This window comes from Emys orbicularis, chromosome 19 (genome assembly GCF_028017835.1).
Source record: "Emys orbicularis isolate rEmyOrb1 chromosome 19, rEmyOrb1.hap1, whole genome shotgun sequence".
Lineage (NCBI taxonomy): Eukaryota > Metazoa > Chordata > Testudines > Emydidae > Emys > Emys orbicularis.
In genome coordinates, this window is record NC_088701.1 from 628309 (window position 1) to 652864 (window position 24556).

General features: G+C 60.8%; 1 protein-coding gene across 3 annotated transcripts in view; it reads right to left on the reverse strand.

The window, feature by feature from the left end:
* Positions 1-19254, reverse strand: part of OLFM2 (olfactomedin 2) — a 70941-nt gene extending 51687 nt beyond the window's left edge. Inside the window, exons 1-2 of one of the 3 annotated variants that reach the window (XM_065419463.1) lie at positions 19117-19254; positions 15021-15046 (exon numbers count right to left, since the gene is read on the reverse strand). In XM_065419463.1, the coding sequence (XP_065275535.1) occupies positions 15021-15046; positions 19117-19254 (164 nt within the window). The remainder of the gene's footprint in view (positions 1-15020; positions 15047-19116) is intronic. The other 2 variants (XM_065419465.1, XM_065419464.1) reach the window with 2 other exon arrangements.
* Positions 19255-24556: the final 5302 nt, after the last annotated feature.

Genomic DNA, 24556 nt, shown 5'->3' on the forward strand with positions numbered 1-24556 from the left:
TGAATAGCGATGTTCACTTACTGCTATGACAGGTGAATTAATATGATGCATAATTATCAGATGTACTTGTCAGGAAAGACTTAATGCCAACAGCGCTCTGCCTGACATCGCCCGGGCGCTGGAGAACAGGGCCGTGCCCTTTCTCGTCGGAGCTGACGCACGACACAATCCTCCGACTGGATAAGCCGCCGTGTCTTACGGAAGGTATTAACCAACACGGCAAACAGGGAAATATCTCCCTCGCCCACCAAGCCTCACTGCCCAGTGTGCGGGCCAAGGCTCAGGGGAAGCACTGGCAGGTCGGTGACGCACGTGGAGAGGAAAGTGGCACCAATTTTTCCTGAGCCGTGTGTGTGTGTGTGTGCGCGCGCCCTACGGACACAAGACGGGTCCCGAACGGGCTGGAGGGCGTTCATCACACAGCAAACTGGGCACCACACGCCATCTACCCCAGATCCGCCTCCCAGAGCTGGGAGCAGAACCCAGCAGTCAGCACGGACTCCAGGCCTCACCCCACTCTAGCCGCTAGACCCCACTCCCCTCCCAGACCTGGGAGCAGAACCCAGCAGTCCTGCTCCAGGCATTACAGCCCATTGGCCCCCACTGTGGTACAACAGACAAATCTATTTGCCATGCAGCAGGAATCAGCACCCGGGGCCCCAGAAGTCCCTGAATCCAGACTTGCTTGGACAGGGGTTCCCCCGCGCCCGTCTCATCCTAGCATCAGCCACCCCAGAGCCTGCGTAGCCAGAGGGCTCCAGTACTTCCCGGTCCTCACGCCGAAGCCTGCAAGCTCCCTGTGCCCTGAGCGCCAGCCAGGGCCAGCTCACCCATCCACCCCTCCAGAACAGAACACAACAGCCCCCGTTCACAACCCTCCCCGTCTTGCACTTGGGGCAGATTTAAGAGGCTTTAAGCCCGTCCTCCGTGTCTGGGACCGGCAATGTAAAGCGGAGCAGCCCCAGGGCTGCTGTAACTCCAACTCTGTCACCACGGGAGGCGCTGGGAAGCTGAGGAGACCTGTAGACTATGAATCTGGGCCCAACATTTTAGGAAGGTGCTGAAGTCCCCCAGACTGCCATGCGTTGCTGAATCAGGGCCATGTCCCTGAGCTGCCCCCTGTGCTGTGGGTGGGGCCTGACTGACAGCTCCATGGGGGGAGGGTTCTCAGGGGGCCGTGTCCACTCTGGGGCCTTTAGCCTCACTGACAGCTGGTCCTGGCGATTCCCTTTTAACCCCCATCGAGGGGTTCCCCGCACACGAACGTCTGAAACCAGCTGGAGACGCCAGACGGAGATTTCCAGCACCCAGTTCCAGGGCCAGGGGAGCAGCTCGTCGCCCTCTGCCCAGGCCCCAGCCTCTGCACAGCGCTGGAAATTCCTCCACAGCGCAGCAGGGAGGACCGGGCCCCAGCACACGGGTCCTGCAGCCCGTCAGGCCTTTCTGGTCCCAGAGTCGGCTCCCCTCTTACCGCCCGCGCCCCCTCCTAGCTGCACCGTGACCCAAGGAGCAGTTAGGATCTAGCAGGCGGCACGCAAGGCTGCCTGCAGCTCATCTCGCTCGCTGCTCTCCGGACGAGGCGGGGAAGGCGACCGCTGCAGCAGCTGCAGCTCGGTGCCCAGGAGGCGGGGCCATGCACCCGCTGAAGAGCGACAGTCCACGGCACAACGCCTCCCGCTACAGCCTCCCGCTGCTCCGAGGGCACGGTCCCAGCTGACGTCTCCATGTGCTCAAGGTGTGTCTGTGCAGCACTCACAGCCCAGAGCGCCTGGCTCGGCCGCAGGGCTAACGGTAGCCGGCAGGGCTCTGAATCTCACACGCCAGGCTCCAGCCCAAGCAGCACTGTCCACACGGCTGCTTTCAGCCCTGCAAGCCTGAGCCAATCGACCCAGGCTCTGAGACTCCCTGCCCCAGCTTCCCTTTGCAGTGTAGACGCGCTCACTGCTGCTGCAGCCAGAGGGGCCGCGGTGCCAGGCCCACCTACCAACGGGCTGGGAATTAGTCTGGCTCCTTGGCCGCGGTAGCCGCCGGCAGCGGCTCAGAGAGCGCTGGGTGAACTCGAGCAGAGAAGGAAGCAGTTCCTCCACCAGTGCCGGACGTCCGGACACCAAAAGGCCCCGCGCCCCTCACTGCAGAGGCGGCTGGGAAGCGACAACGAACCGCCTGCGGGAACTCGTTTCTGGCTGCGACACCGGCTGATAGTCCGGGCGAGTCCCTGCCGTGAGCTGGGGTGGGTGGCTACCACCTGCTGCTGTGCCAGGCCACGGTGCCGCCCAAGCCCAGGGGGTTGGCTGGCAGCAGGAACCCCTGGGCACGCCACGGGCTGCGCCACGCAGGGCGTCAGGCCAGTGTGAGTCTCTCGCAATCTGTGAGCTTCCCCCACCACCGGCAACCGACTCCTCTGGGGAATGGTCCTGCGCAGCCCACTTGGCCCCGAGGAGGCAGGATAGATGGGACCCAGGACGCCTGGGTTCTATACCAGGCTCCGCCGCTGGCTCCCCCTGTGACCTTGGGTGAGCTCTTGAGGGTCAGGTTTTCGAAAGTTCAGCTCCCAAGCAGAGGCCGGTTTCCCTCTCGGGCCGTTTTACTGCCTGGGCACTGAGCGCGAGGGGCAGGTGCCGAGCCCCCGGAAGCCCAGCCTGTGGGCTCTGGGGATGCTGCGAGGGGACGCTCCTCCGGGGGCACTGGGGCGACCTGAGCCAGTGCCGCACAGACATAGACCGAGCTTTGCAATACAAACACCCAGCCAGAGCCAGGCTCTGTCTGACCCCAGGGCCAGCCGCAGAGGGCACTCTGGGCTCAGCCCGCTGGTTCTGCCCACTTCCGCAGGAGAATGGAGCGCACGGGATGCAGTATTTATCCCCTTAAAGCCCCTCCCCTTCTGCCCGCACTCGGCAGGAAGCGCCTGCTGCCGCAGCATGAGCACCCTGCACCAGCAGCTCGTCACATTACCGGGACAGGGGGTATTGATTAGCAGCAGCCAATGGATGGGAAATCAATGCGGGATGGAGCTGCACGCAGGCCCTTTCTCATCCAGGCTGTTGGCAGCCAGGCCAGAGAGATGAACCCGCTGCTGCATTCATCAGCGTGGGAAAGCCAGGAACGTTCACCCCTGCGCATGGCGGCAGGGCTGGAAGAGGAGCCAGGCAGCTGCTGTGCGATTGCTCATGCGGATTTTCCCTGCAGGCGAGCTGCAGCCAGGGCCCCTCTATTGGCTAATTGCCTCCCGACCGGCATCAAGGCACAGGCACAAGAGACCCCGTTATCAGGGCACGGTTGCAGCTTTCCTCCTGAAACGTCAGTCCCTAGCGCTTGAGATCGTGAGACTGAAAAACATGAGCTGAGCGTCACTAATGCAGCGACGCTGCCTGGGTCTGCAGAGAGCCTGAGCCCACTGCTCTGAGAGGGGGAGCTGCCCCCCGTGTGACTACTGTAGCAATTATTCTAGCCTTGGTCTGATTCAGTCCAGCGGGTCCCACCCCCCGTGACTGTATTACATGCTCCCAACACAGCCCTGGTTAGCCGCACTTTGCGTACAGCAAAATAAATAAATAAATAAATAAACAAAATAACCCACATCCCAGCTGACATGTCCCAGGGTGCCACATCCCGGCAGGCCATTTCCTGTCACATTCCTTCACGCCAAGTGCCAGGCCGGGGTGTGACAGGAGCCTGTAACGTGATGCGACAACGTGGCAAAGAGATGTGCAGAGACAAGGGGTTGCTGAGAAATGCAGCTGCTAGGAGAGAGATGTCTTGGAGAGTCTGCTGCCTGCCAAGCGTCTCCGTGACAACTCACCGTGGGGCGGGGGCAGCTGCAGAGAACAAAGGACTCTCGCTGTTCCACAATCCGGTACCTCAGCTGGGACGGGGCGAAAAAGGAAATTTTCATTGCGGGAAATTTCAGGGGGGGGGGGGAGAAATGGTTTTCCCCCTCAAAATTTCCAGCATTTTTTCGCCTTTTTGGATGAAAACCCCCAAACTGAAAACTTAGATTTTGAAACCAGAAAAATTCAATGGGGGGGGGGGGGGAGGAGAGGGGGTTTGTTTTGTTTTCTCCTCCATCCTCCTCCCCCATTTCTAATGTTTGAAACAAAAGGATTCCATTCAAACAGAGTGGAACTTTTCCGATCATTTTCTTTCCTTTCAGCCATGAACCAAAATATCCAGGAAGACACAAACCTTGCCACAGAAATGCTTCTTTCTTCCAGAAAGCCATTTCACGCTCTGACCCCCCCTAAATCCTGTGCGGCCTCAGACGAGCAGCAGCTCCGGCACCAAGGAGATATTTGCTTTGGGGCACTCCTCGGCACGCGGGAACCGTTCTGCTGTTGCAGGGGGGGGACTCGTTGGAAGGGACCCATGCACAGATCGTTTACAAAGGGGTAAGAAATGCTGAAAGCATGTTGCAGGCGGGGGTAGCCTGTGTCCGGAGACGGTTCCATAGGAACACGGGACTGGAAGGGGCCTCTAGGGTCACTGAGCCCTGCACCCACAGGCAGCCCTGCTGCAGCAGCCCGGTGGGGACCTCAGCAAGCTCCATCCTCCTGGAGTCACGGATTGACACGGGCAGAACGGAGCATGAGACCCTCCAGTCCGACCTCCTGTGTAGCGCAGGCCAGAGAATCTCACCCGGCACCCCTGCCCCGAGCCCAATACCAGGGAAATAGCCTCAGTCGTATTAATTAGCTGTATGGTGGAAGCACCCAAGAGACCCAGCCATGGCCCAGGCCCCACTGTGCCAGGTGCTGTACGTTATACATTAGCCAGCTCCCACACTCCGGGCAGGAAGGGATACCCCAGCCTCCTGGGGGCGCAGCTCCCCCCTGCCATGGGCCCCACGCAGCCGTTTGCACAAGCACAGACTACCGGGGGCACAACGGAAACCGACCTCACCAGGACCCCACGGCTTGGCTGTGGCAGGTATAATTACCACCACAAGAACCTCAGAGCTGCCACCTGGGGCAGCCCATGGTCCGTTCGCACAGTGCCCTGTGTCCGACAGTGGCCAGGAACAGAACTTCAGGGGGATGCACAGACCTGGGCAACTGTGAAGTGAGCCTTCCACTCCCGGCTCCTGGCAATCGGAGGTTTACGGTCATCCCCAGCATGCAGCTGCAGCCCTGACCTGGCTAGCAGCTACTGATGGACCCATCCATCATGAACTTATCTCCTCCTTTTTCAAACCCAGTTATACTTTTGGCCTTCACAGCATCCCCGGCAAGGAGTTCCACAGGTTAACCGTGCATTGTGTGAAGAAATACTTCCTTTTGTTTGTATTAAAACTTGCTGCCTGTCCAGTTGCTTGGGTGACCCCTGGCTCTTGTATTTTTGTTTGCAGTGCCATGATACCCTTCTGAGATGGGGGGGGGGGTCAGAACTGGGCACAGTACGCAGGCGAACCAGGGATTTATATAGTGGCAGGATGACATTTTTTCTCCTGTCTAAGAGTCCCTATCATATCGTGAGCCTTTCTGACCGCGTCTGGACCCTGCGCGGCCACTCCCCCAGAACAATCCCCGGTGAGTCCAAGACCTTTTGCGTGGGTGCTCCCAGCTCATTTAGAATTCAGCCCTGTCCTCTCCAGAGCCACCCTTTCGATAAGGGTCAGCTATGACCTGCCGCCTCCTCGAGACTGGACAGGCCCAGTTCTCAGGCTTTCCTCACAGGTCGTGTTTTCTAAATCGCTGCTCCCTGGCGCCTTCCAGAGGGCAGTGGACACCGAACGCCCCTTACTCCAGTGGGTCAGAGAATCAGCCTCTGCCAGGGGCCAAGCCCCCCATTCACATCACCAGTCCTAGAGAGGCACCAACTGAGATCGGGGCCCCGTCGTGCCGGGCGCTGCACGGACACTGCAGGGTCTCAATGCATGGACGAGACGACGGTGTAGGGAGGAGGGGGTCCAATTTATTAGGAACTGGGGTAACTTTTGGGAAAGGGGGAGCTTATACAGGAAGGATGGGCTCCACCTAAACCAGATTGTAACCAATTGCTGGCACTTAAAATTAAAAAGCTCGTTGAGCAGTTTTTAAACTAAAGGCTGGGGGAAAGCCGAGCGGTGCGGAAGAGCACGTGGTTTGGATAGAGACATCCCTTAGGGGGAGGATCTACTAATGGAGATCCTCTATGTCCTAGTAAGGAGGAGAGGACGGATGATAAAATACAGGTAGGGTCTGATGAGAAACAGTCAAATGAAAAAAAGTCTCATTCAATTACATCATGTAATGGGAGACAGCTACAAAGTGACAGATTTTTAAAGTGCTTCTATACCAATGCTAGAAGTCTAAATAATAAGATGGGTGAACTAGAGTTCCTCGTATTAAACGAGGATATTGATACAACAGGCATCACAGAAACTTGGTGGAATGAGGATAATCAATGGGACACAGTAATACCAGGGTACAAAATATATCAGGACGACAGAACAGGTCATGGGGGAGGGGGGAAGTGGCATTATATGTGAAAGAAAGCGAAGAATCAAATGAAGTTAAAATCTTGAATGAACCAAACTGTACCATAGAATCGCTATGGATAGTAATTCCATGCTCTAATAAGAAGAATATAGCAGTAGGGATATATTACCGACCAGGATGGTGACAATGACTGTGAAATGCTCAGGGAGATTAGAGAGTCTAGAACAATAAAAAGTCAATAATAATGGGGGATTTCAACTATCCCCATATTGACTGGGTACATGTCACCTCAGGACGGGATGCAGAGATAAAGTTTCTTGACACCTTAAATGACTGCTTCTTGGAGCAGCCAGTCCTGGAACCCACAAGAGGAGAGGCAATTCTTGATTTAGTCCTAAGTGGAGCACGGGATCTGGTCCAAGAGGTGAATATAGCTGGACCACTTGGTAATAGTGACCATAATATAATAAAATGTAACATCCCGGTGGTGGGGAAAACACCACAGCGGCCCAACACAACAGCATTTAATTTCAGAAAGGGGAACTGCACAAAATGTGGAGGTTAGTTAAACAGAAATTAAAAGGTACAGCACCGAAAGTGAAATCCCTGCAAGCTGCATGGAAACTTTTTAAAGACACCATAATAGAGGCTCAACTTAAATGTATACCCCACATTAAAAAACACAGTAAGAGAACCAAAAAAGTGTCACTGTGGCTAAACAACAAAGTAAGAGCAGTAGTGAGAGACAAAAAAGCATTCTTTAAAAAGTGGAAGTTAAATCCTAGTGAGGAAAATAGGAAGGAGCATAAACTCTGGCAAATGAAATGTAAAAATATAATTAGGAAGGCCAAAAAAGAATTTGAAGAACAGCTAGCCAAAGACTCAAAAAGTAATAGCAAAAATAATTTTAAGTACATCAGAAGCAGGAAGCCTGCTAAACAACCAGTGGGGCCACTGGACGATCGAGATGCTAAAGCAGCACTCAAGGGCGATAAGGCCATTGTGGAGAAACTAAATGAATTATCTGCATTGGTCTTCACGGCTGAGGATGTGAGGGAGATTCCCAAACCTGAGCCATTCTTTTTAGGTGACAAATCTGAGGAACTGTCCCAGATTGAGGTGTCATTAGAGAAGGTTTTGGAACAAACTGATAAACTAAACAGTAATAAGTCACCAGGACCAGATGGGATTCACCCAAGAGATCTGAAGGAACTCAAATGTCAAATTGCAGAACTACTAACTGTGGTTTGTAACGTATCATTTAAATCAGCTTCTGTACCAGATGACTGGAGGATAGCTAATGTGACGCCAATTTTTAAAAAGGGCTCCAGAGGTGATCCTGGCAATTACAGGCCAGTAAGCCTGACTTCAGTATCAGGCAAACTGGTTGAAACTATAATAAAGAACAAAATTGTCAGACACAGAGATGAACATAATTTGTTGGGGAAGAGTCAACATGGTTTTTATGAAGGGAAATCATGCCTCACCAATCTACCAGAATTCTTTGAGGGGGTCAACAAGCATGTGGACAAGGGGGATCCAGTGGACATAGTGTATTTAGATTTTCAGAAAGCCTTTGACAAGGCCCCTCACCAAAGGCTCTTAAGCAAAGTAAGCTGTCATGGGATAAGAGGGAAGGTTCTCTCATGGATTGGTAACTGGTTAAAAGACAGGAAACAAAGGGTAGGAATAACTAGCCAGTTTTCACAATGGAGAGAGATAAATAGTGGTGTCCCCCAGGGGTCTGTACTGGGCCCAATTCTATTCAATATAATCATAAATGATCTGGAAAAAGGAGCAAACAGGGAGGTGGCAAAATTTGCAGATGATACAAAATTGCTCAAGATAGTCAAGTCCCAGGCAGACTGTGAAGAGCTAAAAAAGGATCTTTTAAAACTGGGTGACTGGGCAAGAAAAAGGGAGATGAAATCAATGTTGATAAATGCAAAGTAATGCACATTGGAAAACATAATCCCAGCTTTACATATAAAATGAGGGGGTCTAAATTAGCTGTTACCACTCAAGAAAGAGATCTTGGAGTCATTGTGGAGAGTTCTCTGAAAACATCCACTCAAGGCACAGTGGCAGTCAAAAAAGTGAACAGAATGTTGGGAATCACTAAGAAAGGGACACATAATAAGACAGAAAATATCATATTGGCTCTGTATAAAGCCATGGGACGCCCACATCTTGAATAGTGTGTGCAGATGTGGTAGCCCCATCTCAAAAAAGAGAAATTGGAATTGGAAAAGGTTCAGAAATGGGCAACAAAAATGTTTAGGGGTATAGAACAGCTTCTGTATGAGGAGAGATTAATAAGACTGGGACTTTTCAGTTTGGAAAAGAGACGACTAAGGGGGGATAGGGATAGAGGTTTATAAAATCATGACTGGTGTGGAGAAAGTAAATAAGGAAGTGTTACTTACTCCTTCTCCTGACACATGAACTAGGGGTCACCAAATGAAATTAATAGGCAGCAGGTTTAAAACAAATAAAAGGAAGTATTTTTTCACACAACGTACAGCCAACCTGTGGAACTCTTTGCCAGAGGATATTGTAAAGGCCAAGACTATAACAGGGTTCAAAAAAGAACTAGAAAAGTTCATGGAGGGTAGGTCCATCAATGGCTATTAGCCAGGATGGGCAGGGATGGTGTCCCTAGCCTCTGTTTGCCAGAAGCAGGGAGTGGGCGACAGGAGAGAGATCACTGGATGATTCCCTGTTCTGTTCATTCCCTCTGGGGCACCTGGCATTGGCCACTGTCGGCAGACAGGACACTGGGCTAGATGGGACTTTGGTCTGACCCAGTCTGACCGTTCTGACACAGGGAGAGCCAGACCCTGCCCCAAAGGGTCGAGAGAGGTCGCCTGGGGCACCCAGCAGCAGACCGAGCTCCCAACTCCCAGCCCAGTGCCCTCCCCCCAGACCACGTTGCCTCGTGTGAAACAGCTGCTCTATCCTAGTCCAGCAGGGGCTGCATGTCAGTCGTGGGCAAAAAGATGGGGCCAGACCCCCCACTGCCCTCCCCCCTTGTTTGCGCTAGTGCAGAGGGTGCGTGCTCCTTGCACTAGTGTGAAGGACTGCACAAGGCAGCTGAGAATCTGTCCCCAGAGCTAAGGCCTGAGCGCCGTTCAGGAGCACACGGGTGACACGGCCTCTTCCAGCCACATCAGCAGCGTTCCTTCATCCTGAGTAATGATTTTACAAGGAACACCACCGAGTGCCTAGCGATTAGCCAATTACTGTAAAGCAACGACTGCTTCGCTGGGGTGACGCTAATTACCCTGCCACACAAGCACCGACTGTGTAATCCCGGGGCGGTTCCGCTTGACACGAGCCAGCCCAGGGCCAGAGCCACAGGCAAAGCTGCCCGGGCCGAGCCGGCTGCATTCGGGCCCGAAACACGACTCTGGGCACTTGGGAGCTGGGGTCTGGCCATTCGCAGGGGCGCACATGGGACACGTTTGCTGCATGAGCGACCGGGGCGAGCAGCAGGTGCTCGGTGCTCCTGGAGAGCAGGTTGTGGACTAAACTGGTGCCGCATCAAGGGACCCCGCTGAGTGGCGACATGGGACTGGGCACTGCTCCGCGGGCAAGTCACTCCCCCAGCCAGTGCCCTGCTGCCCCATTCAGCCGGTGAGCTCTTCAAGGCCAGGGCCAAAACTGCGCCCTGGCCAGGGCTGTGAAATGTCAGCGCCGGACGGGTCCCACCTGGGTCTGGTGCACGGCCCCTAGGCATCCAGTGCTGCCCCCTCAGAGACCGGCTAAGGCAATTCCTGTGCTGGGCGACGCACAGGGACACAATCCGTGCGAAGGTCGCGCACGAGGCCTTTGAAGCAAGGAGGGGAACCAAAGGAAGGAAACAGACTGAGCTGACCGGTGGAGGAAGGGGGCTCTGCTCCGGGCACTGTGCTAGAGCGCCAGGCCAAGAGCGGGGCCCACGGGAGAGGAAGCATTCCCCACACGGCCCCAGCCTGCCAGCCCAGCTTACTGCGGGATCATTCGAGGCAGCCGTGGCTAACTAGGCTCAAGTGGAGAGACGGGACGTGCCCGGGAGGGGGCAGGAGACCCCGGGGAGAGCCAGTGAGGCTCCCAGAGACACTCCAGCCCAGCAATCGCTGGTGGGGGGGATCCCCAACGGGGCATCGGCACCAGTGCTGCAGAGGGGCAGGCGTGCCAGGCACAGGGACAGACAGAGCCGTCCGTCAGGCTGGAGCGTGGCATTGGTCCAGGCTTGTCACTGCAGGGTCCCACTAGCTCCAGGCCCTCCCTAGAGGCAGCCATGGACAGCGAGGGCAGAGAGGCAGGGGCCTGCTCGCCCAAGGCGCTGCATAGAGAGCGACAGTGCCAAGGAACATCCGTCTCGCAATAGACCAAGGGGAAACTGAGGCACGGAGACACGGCACTCAAAGGAGGGAGCAGCACACACGTCTCCTCACATGACGCTGGCAAAGGGAGAGGCTCAGAGCTCTGAATTAGCACCAGCGCCAGGCCCAGACTGAGCCCCAGCATGACAGGCCCCACCCCCACCGCAGCCGGGCGCTCCTGCCCCGAGGGGCCGGACAGCGCAAGTGCCCCCTCAGGCGTCACCGGCCAGCGTCAGACCCAGTTCCCACGGACCCCGGGGACAGCGTCGGAGAGGCCTGGGGCCACGCCTGGAGGGAACACGCCTAATTCACTGCTTCTTGCATCTGAAGAAGTGAGGTTCTTATCCACGAAAGCTTATGCTCCCAATACTTCTGTTAGTCTTAAAGGTGCCACAGGACCCTCTGTTGCTTCTAACACAGCGTTTGAGCGCAGTGAAGGGCCAGGGGCCGTCTCTGGGGGCCCCATGGCAGCAGCTGCAAACTGGCGCCGTTAGAACTCGGAGCTAATCACAAAACAGGCGACGAGGCTGCAAGTGCTCGTGACATGCAACCCCCCCATCTGTGACACGGGGAACCATGGGAACCCTGCGGACCCACTGCGGGAGGGCAGGGGAGGGCGTGTGGGGCTCGCACCCCACACCTGGGGGGATGCCCCGTCCCAACAGAGCCCAGGGCTGCCGGGCAGTTCTCTGCTCTGGTGCGGACGCTGCCCGCGGCCCAGGGGAATGGCCGCCGGGGGCTCACTCCTGACGCCTGGGCCAACTGGTGCTGTGTGAACAAGGGCCAGGCGGCCTCCTGCTTCGGAGCCCAGCCCAGCGCCAGGGAGACGCCCGCTCGTTGTTTAGCCGCTTTGACTAAACCGGGCTCCTGCAGGCGGCAGGGCTGGGAGAGTCTGGCCCTGGCGTTCACAAGGCAGCTGGCTGTAGAGCATGCGGGGGCAGCTACATCAGCCCAGGAATCAGAGGCCAGGAGGGACGTGCCAGCCTGGAGCCCAGGGCTGGGCAAGGCCGAGACGCCCCAGCGTGGGGCAGATGCGTTGACGCCTGCCGGCAGCCCAGAGACAACATGGCTCCCACCCCAGCTCCGCGGAGATCCCCCATCAGGCCTTTCCAGCCCAACAGAAAAAGGGTCGTTTGCCACATTAGACCAACAGCTCTTCGGACCAGGGACTGAGCCCAGATCACCGGGTCTCCACAGTACCTGGGCCCACAATCGTTCCAGTGTTTGTCGCCCCCTGTGGCAGGGCTGTTACCCCCATTGTACAGATAGGAACTGAGGTGCAGAGAGGCCGAGGGATGTGCCCAAGGTCACCCAGGGAGTCAGCGGCAGAGCCAGGAATCAAATAGGGAAGGTTTGGGGCCAGCGCTCTGCAGGGTCATATCAGATGGTGCCTGCCGGCCATCGAGTCCTAAGAACCACTGTCCCATCTGTCCTCTCTGCGAGGGCAGAGACCTCAGCTGCCTTGTGTCCACTGGAAACCCCCTTGGCTGATGGCAGCCTCCGTGCAGAGACCCAGGTGGCGAGTCCTCCCACTTCCTGGCCTAAACTCTGGTACAGTATAAAAAGCTGCTAAGCAGCAGCTGGGTTCCACCCCAGAGGTGGCTGCGTCTCAGGGTGGCTGGAGCCATCCCCATAGAGGGCTGCTATGAGGGGGAGGGGTAACGTGCTGCGCACCGGGGAGCCAGCACGCCACGTGAACACACACGCAGTCATCACTGCCATTATAATAACGGCCAGACTGGGTCAGAGCAAAGGTCCATCTAGCCCAGTGTCTGGTCTCTGACAGTGGCCAGTGCCAGGTGCCCCAGGGGGAACGGACAGAACAGGGAATCATCAAGTGACCCATCCCCTGTCGCCCAGTCCCAGCTTCTGGCACATAGAGGCCAGGGACACCATCCCTGCCCATCCTGCCAATAGCCATTGATGGACCTGTCCTCCATGACCTTTTCTAGTTCTTTTTTGAACCCTGTTATAGTCTTGGCCTTCACAATATCCTCTGGCAAAGAGTTCCACAGGTTGACTGTACGTTGTGTGAAGAAATACTTCCTTTTGTTTGTTTATTAATTTCATTTGGTGACCCCTAGTTCTTGTGTTATGAGAAGGAGTAAATAACACTTCCCTATTTACTTTCTCCACACCAGTCATGATTTTATAGACCTCATTACAGCAATGAAATACACCGAGCAAGGTCGGACCGAACACGAAGCCAACGACACCTCAACCATGAATGAGAAAATGGGAGAGGCAGGATGGTCCGCTGGCCTGGGACTCAGGCCTCCTGGGTTCTACTCTTGGCTCTGGCAGTGCCCTGCTCTGTGCCTCAGTTTCCCCTCCCACCCTGTCTCTTCGGACTCTGAGCTCTTTGGGGCGGGGTCCGTCTCTTGCTGTCTCTGCAACACCTGGCACAGCAGGCCCCCCACCCCCCATCTCAGTCAGGGTCTCTAGGTATCACTGGAATAGCTACAATCTCATCTCCCGTGTCAGACACTGCCGACTCCAAAGAGGGGCTCATGCACAGGATCTCAGAGTACGTACAAGGTTAAGATGCACTGCCCAGTTTCCCACCTGGTACCCAGCCAGCCAAGGGGTCCCGCTTGGGGGGCAGGCAGCAGCTCCGCCCCGCGCTCTCCCCCAAGCTGATGGCTTGCCCAGTACTTTCCCGTTTGGGGCAGCACGCAGCATTTCCCCGCGATCCGGAGGTATTTCCACGCAGAAGGACGGCAGCCTGCAGGCTTTTAATAGCATTAGCATGCAGCTGCTCTCCGGGAAAGGCAGGAGCTGGCATGGGGTCGCCTGCGTCAGCTCTTAACGTGGAAGGAAAATCTGCTGCCAGGAGCAGTTATTGGCTGGCTGGAGCCAGATGCGCTGGGAGGATGTTTGGCAGGAGCAGCAGCCTGGGGCGCAGAGGCAGGGCAGAGAGCCGGAGCCCCCAAAGCCAGGAGAACGGAGAGGCTACCAGGGGTACGATTGTGCTGGCCCCTTGTGCCCAGCCAGAGGGAGAGCCGGCGGGCTGTGCTCCCCCTGACGTCTGTCGGGAGGGCCAAGCGCGAGGAGGAAGAATCCAAAGACAAACCCAGATGGAGCCGCTGCGGGAGCCGCGTTGGCTCCCGGAAGTTGGAATTAAACAATGCTGATGCCTTTGAAGACAAGTCTGATCATCTGGAGAAGAATCACCCAACTAGCCAAACGCATGCCCACGGAGGTGACCTTCCCCAGCTTAGCTCTCTACCTGGGACAGCACAAGCAGGGGACACGGAGATCAGGACTCCTGGGTTCTTCCGTGCTCTGCCAACGACTCCATCTGTGCTCATGGGCGAGTCACTTAACCTCTCCATGGGGACAACGGTCTGATCCAGCTTTGAGGGCTCTGGATGAAGGCTGCCAAAGCTACCAGGGGCAGCAGGAGCTGGGCACCCAAAACTCCTCCTCCTCCAGCCCCCGTCTGTGTGGGGGTCTCAGGCCATTTCTGCCGTACTGGGAGAGCCAGCAACATGGAGCTCAGCAGAGCCGCTAGCCAGGGATCCAGCCCGGCCTGCATTACCTCAGTGGACCCACAAATAACAGTGGGCTTGTGGCTACATGGTCCACTCTAGACAAGGACTGAGAGCCAGGACACCTGTGTCAATTCCTGGGTCTGCCACAGACTTGTTTACATTACAGCAGCATCTAGACAACCGAAATCGGGTCCCCGTCACGCCGGGCGCTGCCCAGACACACGGCGACCGAGATCGGGGCCCCGTCGGGCCAGGCACTGCCCAGACACACGGCGACCACGATGTCTGTCTCTCTCTCTCTGTTTTGCCACAGTGGGGCGCTGATGCCCCGTTACAGCTGCTGCAGGAATGCAGATAGCGGAAGCACCAGTGGGTGTTTGCGTGAGAGCTGAGTTTACACGGCCTGTCCTCTGGCATGCTGGCGTCTGGCCCAGAGACGCACCTCGCAGCTCCAGGCTGTCCTGCACCGGGCTCCCCCAGGCTCCCGCAGGCCCCAGGAGCCCAGGCCCTGAGCAGGGAGATACGAGGAGCTGTCCAGAGCACAGCGGTCCTGAAACGCTGAGTTAACACCACCAGCAGGAGCCGCCCACGCGTGCCCAAGCCAGGGCAGGGCGGCACCAGGCTTCGGGCTGAGACCAAGCTGATGAGGGGTGTTTGATGGGCCAGAGGGGGTCTGGGGAGGGTGTGGGGAGGTGGGGGACTCTAGCCCTGCCCCCACAGGGCACCCCATTGGGAAACACGCCAACTCCACTGGCATCACCCCACCAAACCGCTTCGAGCCGCCGGCCAAGCCGAGCCACAGGTGCCCTGGCTACGGGGGGGGGGGGGGGAGGCTCCCGAAAGTCGGCGGACACAGGGGCCCCCCAACAGGGTGCTGCAAGCAGCCCCAGGGAGGTTCAGACCCAGAGCCCAGCAAGGCGCTTCTGGCTCAGCTCGCTGCAGGCCAGCCGGCATGGGGCCCGTGCAGCCGTGCGCTGCCCCCGCCCCCTCCACAGGAACAACCCGGGAACACACCCAAGGACCCGTGTGCAGGTCTGTGTGCACCGTGTGTGCACACATGCGTGTCCACGAGCCACTCCTGCTGCCCCGTCTCCCCCGCACACCACGGCAATCGCCAGGGAAAGCTGACACGGGCAGCAGGGGGTGGGACTGAGCTTCCCTCCCCAGAGGACAGCACGCTCAGCAAGGGGGGCTGCCCCCCACTCGACAGCTGTGGGGGGGGCGGCGCAGCGAGCGCCCCACAGGGAGGGACCGTGAGCAAAACGGGCTTCCCACGACAGCGAGAGATTTCAGGACGGACGGACGGGGCGGACAGAGAGCAATCAGAGCCCCGCTTGCTCCCCCAGCTGGCGTCGGAGCGAGGAGCAGGACACTGCCTCCCGGGGCCCCACGCTCCAGCCCCGGCCGTCGGGTGCATTGACACAGACTCACGGCAGGCAGCCGCCAGCACCGGGGAGGGAACCCAGGCATCCTGCGGGGAACCCAGGTGTCCTGCAGGCAGGCATGTGGATCGTTATTCCCTATGCAGCCGCCTCGCCGGCTTGATCAGCGCTAAGGCAGCCCGCGCTGCAGGGTGCTGCCAACCGCCACCGAACCGCGCCCGCCGAGCCGGGGCGTCAAACCAGCCTGGGCTAAACATTGCGACCTCCAACCGCCCCCACCCGAGCGCTTCCCCTCCATGCCGATCCCCCCCGCCCAGCAAGCTGCAGCCCCAGGAAGCCGCCTGCAACATGTGACCCCCCCCATGCTGGGGCCAGGCCCCCCAGCAGAGCCAAGGGAGTGGTGCCCACTCGCATCGGCACAGCCCCCGGCCCCCGATGGACCAGGCAGCTCGCACAAGGGACAAAGCAGCAATTTAGGGCTTGGGTGAGGGCTGGGGGGGGCCCTGGCTGCTTGGGGGGGGCAAGGAAGCTGTTACAATCTCCCCCCCGCCAGCTGGCCCCAGGGCGCTTTGCTCTCCAGGCTGCTCTCTGGGGCAGGGAAGATTCCCTCCACGATCGCTGTCCCACCCCTTCCACGGGGCCGGCCCCCACACAGTCCAACTCCTTCGGGGGACGGGTTTCCTTGGGGGGGCAGCACCCTCCTCCCCACCCTCCACACTCGTTAGCACTGTGCCTGGGGTTAACGAGGATCTGAGCAAGCCGGGCCGGCTTCACACCAGCCAGTTCCCCTGCGCTGCTCCCGATCCACACAGAATCAGGGCCCTTTTCTCCTCTCCAGCAGCGGCGGCAGGTCCCCCTGCAGCCCGCCCAGCCCCCTCACCTCCAGCTCCCCATCCCTGGCTCCCCCAGCCCCCTGCAGTGTCCCCCCCCAGCTCCTCCAGCCTGGGATCCCCCAGCCCCCTGCAGTCCCCCCGCCCCCCAGCTCCTCCAGCCTGGGATCCCCCAGCCCCCTGCAGTCCCCCACTCCCAGCCCCTCCAGCCCAGGATCCCCCAGCCCCCTGCAGTGTCCCCCCCCCAGCTCCTCCAGCCAGGATCCCCCAGCCCCTGCAGTCCGTCCTCCCCCCAGCTCCTGCAGTCCCCCCCAACAGCTCCTCCAGCCGGGATCCCCCAGCCCCTGCAGTCGTCCCCCCAGCTCCTCCAGCCTGGGATCCCCCAGCCCCTGCAGTCCCCCCCCAGCTCCTCCAGCCTGGGATCCCCCAGCCCCTGCAGTCCCCCCCAACAGCTCCTCCAGCCGGGATCCCCCAGCCCCTGCAGTCCCTCCCAACAGCTCCTCCAGCCGGGATCCCCCAGCCCCTGCAGTCCGTCCCGCCCCCCAGCTCCTCCAGCCGGGATCCCCCAGCCCCTGCAGTCCCCCCCCAGCTCCTCCAGCCGGGATCCCCCAGCCCCTGCAGTCCCCCCCCCAGCTCCTCCAGCCGGGATCCCCCAGCCCCTGCAGTCCCTCCCAGCGTGCTGAGGGGGTTTGAAGCAGACACGTTCGGTATCGGAGCGGTCGTGGGGGGGACCTGACACCTGGCTCGGGAAGGACACACGAGCCAAGACAGCTCCAGTCCCCGAGCGAACAATTCTCCCCAACGAGGCTCCAAGACGCACAGGAGGGAGGCGGAGGCGGAGGGCGCGTCCCATCGCAGACCCAGTGGCACGTCCCCAGCCCGCGGCTGCCCCGAGGGGCCCAGCCGCTGGCAGAGCTGGGACCCCCCGGGCCGGGGCCACAATTCAAGCCAGAGAAAGCGCAAAGTCTCTGGCGCATCCAGCGGGTGCAGAATCGACTCGGCCGGGCACGAAGCTGCCAGAGCGGGGGGGGGGGGGGGGGGGGGTTGTCCTCTTCTGGGGGGGGAGGCTTTTTCAGGCAATTAAGGAGCCTCAGGTGGGCCCCACCCAGCGCTGCCCCGCCAGAGCCAGCTGCCAAGGGCGGCAAGTGGCCGGCCGAGCCTGGGGCTGCTCAGGGGATGGAGATGCTCAGTGCGGCGCGAGTCACTTAACGAACTGGGGGGGGGGGGGGGCTGGATTATTGTTCGCTCAGTGCCTGCAGCACCTGCCTCCCAGAGGGGCCGGCCGGCGGGGTCACTGGCACGGCCCCATCAGCTCCCCTGCAGCAGCTGGGGGGCCACCAACCCCTCTCCTGGTCTCCCGCAGGGGCCGGGGGGGAACCACAGCAGGGACACTTCCCTCTCCAATTTGCCATGGGTGCAGGAGGGTCTGAAAATCCCACCCCACCCCACAAAGGGAACCGGAGCCAAAGGAGTCTGAAAACGCAGGAGCGCGACCGCGGGGCCCCAGCCCCGCTCAGCCCCATGCTCGGACAGACAGCCAGGAGAGAACACTGCAGCCAGTAAATCTGTAACAACCAGCCCCCTCCCCCCCGTCCCCAGCGATGGGGACCCACAGCACAGAGCAGCCGCTGGTCTGTTCTCCCCCCGGGGCTCCCGCCCTGCTCAGCCCCAGCGGCACAGCTCTCCGGGGGGCTCTCCATGCGAAGTGGGGGAGGCAGGGAGATGGACGGCGGGGGGGCAGGGAGCAGAGAGGCCGGGGCATCCCCCGCCAAGCTGGAGCAAAACACAGACAGCCCCGATAGGGTCCCTGCACAGGCTGCCGGACACGGACGGACCCTGACCCCCCGAGTCAGCTGCCCAGCAGCGTGCGGGGCACCCAGACGGACTGATACCCCCCCACCCACCCAGCCGCTCATGCAGACGGACGGACGCAGGCACGCAGATGGACAGACAGACACCCCCCAACTCACACACAGCCACTCATGAAGACACCCGGCCACGGGGCACCCAGATGGACAGACACTCCCCCCCACCCACCCAGCCGCTCGCGCAGACGGACGGACGCAGGCACGCAGATGGACAGACAGACACCCCCCAACTCACACACAGCCACTCATGAAGACAACCGGCCACGGGGCACCCGGACAGACACCCACACACACACAGCCGCTCCCGCAGACACCCGGCCACAGGGCACCCAGACGGACAGACACTCCCCCCCACCCACTCGCGCAGACGGACGGACGCAGGCACGCAGATGGACAGACAGACAGCCCGCAACTCACACACAGCCACTCATGCAGACACCCGGCCACGGGGCACCCGGACAGACACCCACACACACACAGCCACTCGTGCAGACACCCGGCCACGGGGCACCCGGACAGACACCCACACACACACAGCCACTCGTGCAGACACCCGGCCACGGGGCACCCAGATGGACGGACACCCACCCCCCAACACACACACAGCCGCTCCCACAGACACCCGGCGATGGGGCACCCGGATGGACAGACACCCCCCCAGACACAGCCGCTCCCGCAGACACCCGGCCATGGGGCACCCGGATGGACAGACACCCCCCCAGACACAGCCGCTCCTGCAGACCCCCGGCCACGGGGACTCACGATTTTCTCCGAGGTGCCGGCCCGGGAGATCGTGGTGCCGTTCAGCCCCACCAGGGAGGGCAGCGTCTGCGACATCCAGTTGGTGACCATGGCCATGGTGCTGAGCACGGCTCCGATCTTCAGCAGCGGCACGGTCATGTCGGCCCCTGCCTCATCCCCCCTCGGTGGGGCGGCAGCCTGCTTCCCGACCCTCGGCTCCCGGCCCAGGGAGCCCCCTCGTGCCCCCGCTCGCCAGCCGGCCCCCCGGCCTCCTCCGGGGCTGAGAGCGAGCCGGAGAGAGCCGCGCGGCTCCGCTCCCGTCCTTATAAAGCGCCCGGCTGGAGCGAACCCCCGCTCCGCTCCCCATCACTTCCAGCCGAGTGACGTCAGCTGGCGCTGGCCACGGGCCGGCCAGGCGGGGGGGGGCCGAGCAGACACGGCACCGGGAAGCCCTGGCCATCTGGCCCGGTCTCCGCGGAGCCCTGGGCTCCCAGAAGGGCAGCGGGGGGAGATGGGGGCTCGTCTCTGAGCCTCTAGCACCAGCCGGGAGCTTAGGGGGTTGTCGAGGAAACGGGCAGGAATCTGGGGAGGGGGGTTACAAGAGCTGAGGGGAAGGACACATCAAAGCGGTGAGATGGGGGGGCTGGTCACTGGGAAAGCATCGCACAGGGGGCCCTGTCAGTCACTTAGGACCTCGCCAATCGTCAGCCAGCTGCAGGGAGAGGCCCTGGCCCCACGTGGGGGCTCCGGGGGAGGGGGGGCCCTGCACCGCGTGGGGGCTCCGGGGGGAGGGGGACTCCTGCACCGCGTGGGGGCTCCGGGGGGGAGGGGGGGCCCCTGCACCGCGTGGGGGCTCCGGGGGGGAGGGGGGGGCCCCTGCACCGCGTGGGGGCTCCGGGGGGGAGGGGTAGCTAGCAGGATGGGAAGGGCCTGCCCCCCCCCCCCCCCCGGGTTGCCCCAGAGCAGGAGGGAGGGCGAATGGCTGACAAGGCCGGGACCCCAGGACCTTGCAGCCCCCACAGCCCAGCTGCTCCCTCCCTGGAAGGGACCAGACCCTGCTATTGCTGCTGACCCCCGCCCAAGCAGGGGAGAAAGTGCCCAGACACGCTGGTGATGGCACCGTACCGAGCCCAGACACAGGGGAACAGACCAGGCCACCTGGCCAGAGGCTGCTGCCAGAGATCTGCCGAGCCCTCCAGAAGGGGGGGGGGGGGGGTTTGCATCATTCGCAATTTTAATTGTAAACTCCCCCCCCCCCCCCGCTCAGCTCTGCCGGTGCCCCTCACTCCTGACCCGCAGCCCCTGCTAGGCCAGCCCTGGGCTCCCCCCAACCCAGTTCTGTCAGTCCCCCTCGATCGTAACTCTCCGCCCCTTCCCCCCCAGCTACCCCAGCCCGACCCGCCCCAGCCCGGTACAAACCCTGCGCCGAGTCTCCCCCGCCTGCCACCTGGGGCTGCTCCCCACAGGGGCTTCACGGAGCCAGACGCCGAGCGCATGGGGCAGGACACGGGTACTACCCCCGTCGTGCGGGGGGCGCCTGGGGCACCCTCGCTCAGCGGGGATGGGTCACAGGGCCAGGTGCCCGGCAGGCTGCGCTCCAGCCCTGCCCCTCCCCACTCCAGACAGCGGCCCCGGGGCCCGCACGCGCCCCCTCTCTGTCACTAGCGGGACTGGCCCCTTTGCCCCCCGGCTGCGGCGCTGTGACTGCAAGAGCCGGCTCAGAGGCGACGTGATCGTCCCCCCCCCAGCACCCCCACCCTGCACCTGCCTCAGCCCAGCCCTCTCCCCCCACCGGTTAGTTTCCAAGCCCGGCATCGCCACCTGCTGGCCACATGGACGTCTCGCTACCTCGGATCGGGCCAGAGAGCAGCTCCCTCTTCATGCTGGGACAGAACCCAGGAGTCCTGGCTCCAACCACTCGACCCCACTCCCCTCCCAGACCTACAGATAGAACCCAGGAGTCCGGGATCCTGCATCAACAGAACTCAGTACACAGGAAGGAGTGTTTGTTTTGTTCACATTAACATAATTTCTATGATGGGAGCCCCGTCGGGCCGGGCGCTGCCCAGACGCACAGGGACCGAGATCGGGGCCCCGTCGGGCCGGGCGCTGCCCAGACGCACAGGGACCGAGATCGGGGCCCCGTCGGGCCGGGCGCTGCCCAGACGCACAGGGACCGAGATCGGGGCCCCGTCGGGCCGGGCGCTGCCCAGACGCACAGGGACCGAGATCGGGGGCCCCGTCGGGCCGGGCGCTGCCCAGACGCACAGGGACCGAGATCGGGGGCCCCGTCGGGCCGGGCGCTGCCCAGACGCACAGGGACCGAGATCGGGGGCCCCGTCGGGCCGGGCGCTGCCCAGACGCACGGCGACCGAGATCGGGGGCCCCGTCGGGCCGGGCGCTGCCCAGACGCACGGCGACCGAGATCGGGGGCCCCGTCGGGCCGGGCGCTGCCCAGACGCACGGCGACCGAGATCGGGGGCCCCGTCGGGCCGGGCGCTGCCCAGACACACGGCGACCGAGATCGGGGGCCCCGTCGGGCCGGGCGCTGCCCAGACACACGGCGACCGAGATCGGGGGCCCCGTCGCGCCAGGAGCTGCCCAGACACACGGCGACCGAGATCGGGGGCCCCGTCGCGCCAGGAGCTGCCCAGACACATGGCGACCGAGATCAGGGCCCCATCGGGCCGGGCACTGCCCAGACACACGGCGACCGAGATCGGGGGCCCCGTCGCGCCGGACGCTGCCCAGACACACAGGGACTGAGATCGGGGGCCCCGTCAAGCCGGACGCTGCCCAGACACACAGCGACCGAGATCGGGGCCCCGTCGCGCCAGGCGCTGCCCAGACACACAGCAACCGAGACTGGGCCCCGTCGCGCCAGGCGCTGCCCAGACACACAGCAACCGAGATCGGGGGCCCCGTCGAGCCGGGCGCTGCCCAGACACACAGCGACCGAGATCGGGGCCCCGTCGAGCCGGGCGCTGCCCAGACACACAGCGACCGAGATCAGGGCCCCGTCGGGCCGGACGCTGCCCAGACACACAGCGACCGAGATCGGGGCCCCGTCGCGCCAGGCGCTGCCCAGACACACAGCAACCGAGACTGGGCCCCGTCGCGCCAGGCGCTGCCCAGACACACAGCAACTGAGATCAGGGCCCCGTCGCGCCGGACGCTGCCCAGACACACGGCGTCCGAGATCGGGGGCCCCGTCGGGCCGGGCGCTGCCCAGACACAGCAACAGACAGTCCTTGCCCTGGAGAGGTGTCAGTTGTGTGACTTCGGGCCCTGGCTCAGCACGATGTAATGCTCGGCACTTGGCTGAATCGGGGCCCCCGTCCTGAGTCCAGAATCCGGATTCCCAGTGCCCGGAGGGCGGCTGTGGCCGTTCCTCAGGCGGGGGGCTGGGCTGGGCTCCATCGCCATCCCCGTCCCCAGGGGCTGCTCTCCGAGGACGGGCTCCTTGGGGCTGAGCGCGCTTTGGACGTGCTCTCCGCCCCGCCTAGCGCTGGGAACCCAGACCAAGCCGGACTGAATGGTGCTGCAGTGCCACCTTGTGGGGACGTGCAGTCACTGCGCGTGCACACACAGCGAGACAGGGCCCATCTAGCCCGGTATCCCGGCTCCGACAGCAGCAGCACCACACACACACACACACACGCACACACAAGTCCCTAGCCCAGCCCAGGGCCCATCTAGCCCGGTATCCCGGCTCTGACAGCAGCACCGCACACACACATGCACACAAACACACACGCGCGCACACGAGTCCCTAGCCCAGCCCAGGGCCCATTTAGCCCAGTATCCCGGCTCTGACAGCAGCAGCAGCGCACACACACACACACACACACAAACGCATACGAGTTCCTAGCCCAGCCCAGGGCCCATCTAGCCCAGTATCCCGGCTCCAACAGCAGCAGTACCACGCTGTGGAGGAAGGCGCCCGGAGCCCTGCAAGTGGCAGCCGTGGGATTCTCGGCCCCAGGGAAGCCCCCTGCTGACCCCTGGGAGTTTGAGGTCTGGAAGCAGGGGGTCTCTGGCCCAGCCAGGCCTCTTGGGCCCGTTCTGCCCCTCGCTGCTTGTCAAGGCTGCTTCCCCACTTTGAACTTTAGGGTACAAATGTGGGGGCCTGCATGAGGACTTCTAAGCTTAACTACCAGCTTAGATCTGGTCCGCTGCCACCATTCCCAAAGCTAATTCCCTTCCCTGGAAAGCCTTCAGAAACCTTTCACCAATTCCCTGGTGAATACAGATCCAAACCCCTTGGATCTTAAAACAAGGAGAAAATAACCATCCCCCTCCTTTCCCCCACCAACTCCTGGTGAATACAGATCCAAACCCCTTGGATCTAAAAACAAGGAAAAATCAATCAGGTTCTTAAAAAGAAGGCTTTTAATTAAAGAAAAAGGTAAAAATCATCTCTGTAAAATCAGGATGGAAAATAACTTTACAGGGTAATCAAACTTAAAGAGCTCAGAGGACCTCCCTCTAGCCTCAGGTTCAAAGTACAGCAAACAAAGATAAACACTCTAGTAAAAGGTACATTTACAAGTTGAGAAAACAAAGTAAAACTAAGACGCCTTGCCTGGCTATTTACTTACAAGTTTGAAATAGGAGAGACTTGTTTAGAAAGATGTGGAGAACCTGGATTGATGTCTGGTCCCTCTCAGTCCCAAGAGCGAACAACCCCCAAAACAAAGAGCACAAACACAAGCTTTCCCCCCCCCCCCCAAGATTTGAAAGTATCTTGTCCCCTTATTGGTCCTTTGGGTCAGGTGTCAGCCAGGTTCTCCGAGCTTCTTAACCCTTTACAGGTAAAAGGATTTTGGAGTCTCTGGCCAGGAGGGATTTTATAGTACTGTACACAGGAGAGCTGTTACCCTTCCCTTTATAGTTATGACACTGCTCTAACTAAGGACGTTCTTGTTAGCCACAGAAACGACTGGTCCCTTTTCTCAGCCCTGCCCAGCTCTCGGCTGCACAGAGACTGTCAGTTCTTTGGGGCAGGGCCCGTCTCCATTCAGTGTCTGTGCCACGCCCTCACCCTGGGGCCCTGCCGTAACACCAGTAAACAGCACTCCTCAGCCTGGGTGAACCCTGTGGCAGAGAGTTCCACCGGCCCACGCCTCTTCCTCTCTCCCGTTTGGAACCTGCTGCCTTCCAGCCTCACTGAGCCTCACCCAGGCCACGGGGGCGGGAGCGAGACAGTCACCTTCTCTCCCCCATTTATTCATCATGCAAACCCCTGCACCAGGTGCCAGCACCGGCTACTTGGGCTCCGGCTCCCCCCATCAGTTGGGCGAGTGGAGGCGGCCCCAGGCCAGGCTGGCTGCAGGAGGCTCTTCCGAGTGCCTGGGGGGGGTGCAGTGGGGAGACAAGGATGAAGCCGAGGGAGCAGACTCCGGTGGGCAGAAAAACAGAGCCCGGGGGAGTAGGAGGGGCAAGGTGGGTGCAGCCCCCT